Source organism: Cebus imitator, unplaced genomic scaffold, assembly GCF_001604975.1.
Source record: "Cebus imitator isolate Cc_AM_T3 unplaced genomic scaffold, Cebus_imitator-1.0 Scaffold442, whole genome shotgun sequence".
In the NCBI taxonomy this organism is placed as follows: domain Eukaryota; kingdom Metazoa; phylum Chordata; class Mammalia; order Primates; family Cebidae; genus Cebus; species Cebus imitator.
The window spans coordinates 1,330,301-1,335,112 of NW_016107757.1; the positions used below are offsets into that span (position 1 = coordinate 1,330,301).

General features: G+C 40.9%; 1 protein-coding gene across 1 annotated transcript in view; it reads right to left on the reverse strand.

Annotated features, from left to right (window-relative positions):
* Window positions 1–4,812, reverse strand: part of CCDC83 (coiled-coil domain containing 83) — a 56,780-nt gene that overhangs the window by 30,669 nt on the left and 21,299 nt on the right. The window contains exons 3-4 of the mRNA XM_017510669.2: window positions 4,263–4,425; window positions 564–731 (exon numbers count right to left, since the gene is read on the reverse strand). Of these exons, the coding sequence (XP_017366158.1) occupies window positions 564–731; window positions 4,263–4,425 (331 nt within the window). The remainder of the gene's footprint in view (window positions 1–563; window positions 732–4,262; window positions 4,426–4,812) is intronic.

Sequence of the window (4,812 nt, forward strand, 5' to 3'; positions counted from 1 at the left end):
GGATTACAGGCACGCGCCACCATGCCCAGCTAATTTTTTGTATTTTTAGTAGAGACGGGGTTTCACCATGTTGACCAGGATGGTCTCGATCTCTTGACCTCGTGATCCACCCGCCTCGGCCTCCCACAGTGCTGGGATTACAGGCTTGAGCCACCGCGCCCGGCCGATTTTTAGTTTTTTTTTGTAGAGACACGGTCTCACTTGTTACCCAGGCTGGTCTCAAACTTCTGGGCTCAAGCGATTCTCCAGGCTCAGCCTCCCAAAGTGTTGAGATTACAGGCATAAGCCACCACATCCAGCCAGAAGCTTCTTTCTTAAAGTCAGTTGGTCATAGGGTTTCTCCTTCCCACCCCCATTTCCTTATTTCCCCTTCTCAGTTTCACAGGTGGTCCTGCCGTCATTTTTCTATTTCTTCCCTCCATCTTTACCCTTAGGCTCACAGCTGCTTGTGCTGACAGCAGAGTATTGAATGCTTCAGAGAGTACTCACATTTTTCTTCCACCAATGTATGCCCTACTAAAGATGTTTTTTATTGAACTTGAACTAGTTTTGTTGCAACTGACCCGACATTTTCTCTGCATTCTCTTTAACTGTGTTGATGTCATTTTGTAAGGAGGTAATGAGTTTAGCATGTTGTTCACTCCCTACATTCTTGTACTCCTCCCAATATTCCTTTTCACCGAGTTTCTCAAGAAATAGTTTCTCGGCATTACTTATTTGCATGCGCATATCTGTTGAAAATAAAGACACTATGTCATTACTGGTGTCCTTGTAAGCACTATATGTTGCAAATTGGCTTTAAGAAGTTAAGATCTGATACTAAAATATTGTTAACTCATAAATACTATTTTACATCTAAAATTTAGGGAGTTCAAAACTATTCCAACTGTTGTTTATCTCTCCTGATTCAAAATCTAAGTAAAATTAAATATCAGATTGTAATTGTTTGGTTTAAAATTAAACATCTGATTACCATTGTGTGGTTTGAGGCTTGACTGAAAGACATAATAGACAACCCATATACGTAGGAAGCTGCAAGTTTACATCAGTCCTGTGATAGCTTAATAAGGGCCCTATTTTGTATAGTGTATCATATACTATGTATTCTTTATTAGTAAATTGTCATTTTTCTGGCCATTATACCCTCTGAGCAAAAGTGGTTTCAACTCATGTCCTTCCCAGGTCCTTGGCAACCATTTTTGTAAGTAAATTGTTTGATTCAGTCATCTAAAGTTCATTTATTTAGATTTCTCTTGTATGAAAGGATAGCATCTGACAGTCATAATAACGTCTTCTCCCACCTCTCCTTTGGTAAAACCAGCGTGATAGATAAGTTCCCCAGTTAAATATGTACAAATATTGAACCATTTCAGGGATATAAACTTTGTTTGCTAAACATGATATTCTATTCAGTCTTTAGGCCTGAGTATGTTGCTGAAAATTTTTTAAAAAGAAGCATTACAGAAGAGTCAAGTATAACAAATTTAATGGCTGTTTGACTCATCACCATATGTCACCTTGTTTGAGAGTGCTTTGAAGGCAAGACCACATTATATTCATCTCTGTAAATCCAGCACTTAGCACAGAGCCTGGCAATTAGTTGGTGCTCAATAAACGTCTGTTGAATGACTGAAGCATTTCCATCAGGCCAGGGTGATATTCTTCAGTCCAGAGGTGCAGAAGGACTCAGGACTCATATTGTTCCAAAGATGTACACAAGATACTAATTTGTTTTTTGAGACAGAGTTTCACTCTGTCACCGAGACTGGAGTACAGTAGTGCGATCTTGGCTCACTGCAACCTCCCCCTCCTGGGTTCAAGTGATTCTCCTGCCTCAGCCTCCCAAGTAGCTGGGATCCCTACAAGCATCCACCATCACGTCTGGCTAATTTTTGTATTTTTAGTAGAGGCAGAATTTCACTATGTTGGCCAGGCTGGTCTTGAACTCTTGACGACAGGCAATCAACCCACCTTGGCCTCCCAAAGTGCTGGGATTAAGGGCGTGAGCCGCCACGCCTGGCCACAAGATACTGTATTTTAAAATCTCTTAACAAATGGTGCTTGTTATTTTCATTAAACAATTATTAATACTACTATAATCCAGATGGGCAGCTGTTCTCTCATTTGAGCAGACTGCTACTGTCTCAGGCCTGTGTCCCATTCGGCCTTTGAGGGGAGGGTTGGTAGATGTCACTGAAGATTGTAAAAGGGAGATGGATGTAGTGGCTGTTTTTCTACTTTTTTAGAACATTTTCTCTTCCCTTCTGGTAACACACACCTCAGAGATTTGTTTGTTTGTTTAAGCTGCAATCTGACAGCATGTGAGGCCTTGCATCCAGGTCAGAAGCACTCTTTCTCTGTTCACTGACGTGAAAAGACTAATGTCCCCTTTATGCTTAGGCTAGTTTGAGTTGGATTTTTTTCCTTGTAACTGAAAGTCTTTACTAAAAGTTGGAAGAAAAGGGTTGCAGCAGTATTTCTCACACTTTACTGTGCACAGGATCCCCCTGGATCTTGTCAGAATGCAGATTCTGATTCAGTAGGTCTGGGGGGGGGAATGCTGGGAATCTACACTGTAACAAGCTGACAGGTGAAGCACCTGCTGCTGCTCCACACCAAAATGAGTTACAAGGAACTACCTGGGACATAAAGTGATTACCTTGGAAATGTTTTCCAGACACTTCTGTTCTCTTACTTTCCCTCTCTTCCCCCATGTCTGTGAGCTTCCTTTCTTCCCATGCATGCCCAGTCCTCCTCTATCATGTTCAGCAATGCAATGTGGCCCAGTCTTGTATGACACATTCCATGCTCAGCCCAAATCATAAACAGGCATATCTCAACTAACTGAGCCCATTCCTTTATAAGGCAGTTTAACGAGCATACCTGAGCATCCTTTGGAGTCTCACTTCCATCTCAAGGGACTTATTAAAGTATTCCTTCCAAAAATAAGCAGAACTCTCTTGGAAAGAAGTTGTGCAAAATATGCTATCTACCACGTCATAACACCACTATTGCCGATAAAGAGACTTGGGTAGGAGGAGGTCTGGAGGTCTATAGGAGCAGTTTTGAACTCCCCTAAAAATGAAACTTGCCTATTGATGTTTGGTTTTGGAAATGATTTCACTCAAAACAACAAATAAGAGAGCCTGCTTTGTGCAAAGTGCTCAGGCAGGTAGGCACTTCAAGAAATCCAGAAATATGTGGATTTCCTAAGGGCTAACAAGTGATAGCACTTAGGTCTCTTTCTCGTGTTTTCCAGCTTCCTAGCAGAGATGTTATTTATGGAGGTTTTGGCAAAAATGGTCTGAGAAATCTTAGCAGCAAGTTTAGAATGAATAGGAATTTAAAAATGCGTATGACAAAACTGCATGATTTACCCTCAGTACCATGGTATTTCCTAAGCCTATAGCAAGAGTATGCCCTAGGTCTTTCATTGCCTGCACCTAGTGTTATTTTTACCCATGTTCTCCAAACTTCTCCTTTCCCAACTCTAATCCCTACTTCCCTCATCTAGATGGGATGCTTGGCTCCCTTAGAGATATTTGGAGAAACACGTTTTATGGTTATGTTTGCCTTATCATTTCCAAATCTAAACTGAAGCTGAAGCCAATGAAGCCACCAAACAACAGAATTTTTAAAAAAGAAGAAAAAGTACAAAACCCTACTATGAGGAATGGTGTTTAACAGGATACTGTCTTGTTGTAAGAGTCAGATGAGGCTGGGCGCAGTGGCTCACGCCTGTAATCCCAGAACTTTGGGAGGCTGAGATGGGAATATCTCTTGAGCCCAGGAGTTGGAGACCAGTCTGGGCAACATAGCAAGACCTCATCTTTACAAAAAAGGAACGAAATTACAGGCATAGTGGTGTGCGCCTGGAGTCCCACCTCCTTGGTAGGCTGAGATGTGAGGACTGCCTGAGCCTGGGAGGATAACACTGCAGTGAGCTGAGATTGTACCACTGCACTGCAGCCTGGGTACCTGAACTAGGCCCTGTCTCAAAAAAAAAAAAAAAAAAGTCAGATGAATTTCATCTGTTTTTGATCACTACTCTTCTTCCACCTCCTTGCTTGGCTTCATTACCTCTACCCACTTTGTTATTTCCCTCTCCTGCCCAGTTACCTACATGTGTTTGTGGTTGTGGTGGTAATGATGTCATAAAATACATTCACAGCATTTTGAACATATTGGAAGAATAAAGCATTAATATATTCAAGAAATAACTTGGTACAACTCTGTGATAGTTTTCTATGTTCCTAAATTACCTCTCAAGTTTTTTTCCTGGTCTCTTTCAAACTTCCATTTTTCCTTCATTGCTTCTTCAACATTCTCTCTTGTTACAACGGGCAATCCCTCTGCCTTCTCTTCACTCAATTCCTTTAGTAGATGCCGTATGTGCCAAATCTGTTCCTCTTTTAGGCGGCTATTCTGTCATGAAAATCAACAGTAATCACATTTGATCAAGTATGTACATTGTTTTTCCTCAAAATAGAGTCAAGAAGCTCCCTGCCTTTGGGTATCACAGGAAGCCAAGTGGGGAGCCTGGACTTCTACTTCCACCAGGCATTATGAGAGGTGATATCCCCACTTCCCCTGGCAGAGTAATGCCAATAAAAGCTAGGTAAAACAGAAGATTACAAATAAAATGTAGTCTTATGACATCATACAAAAATGTCCAGGTTTCAATAAATCACTCATCTTACCAATAACCAGGAAGATTGTGAACCGAACGAAAAATGATAATATATAAATGCCAGTACTAAGGTGGCTGACATTTTAGAATTATTTTTTCAATAGTTTTTTTTTTTTTTTTTT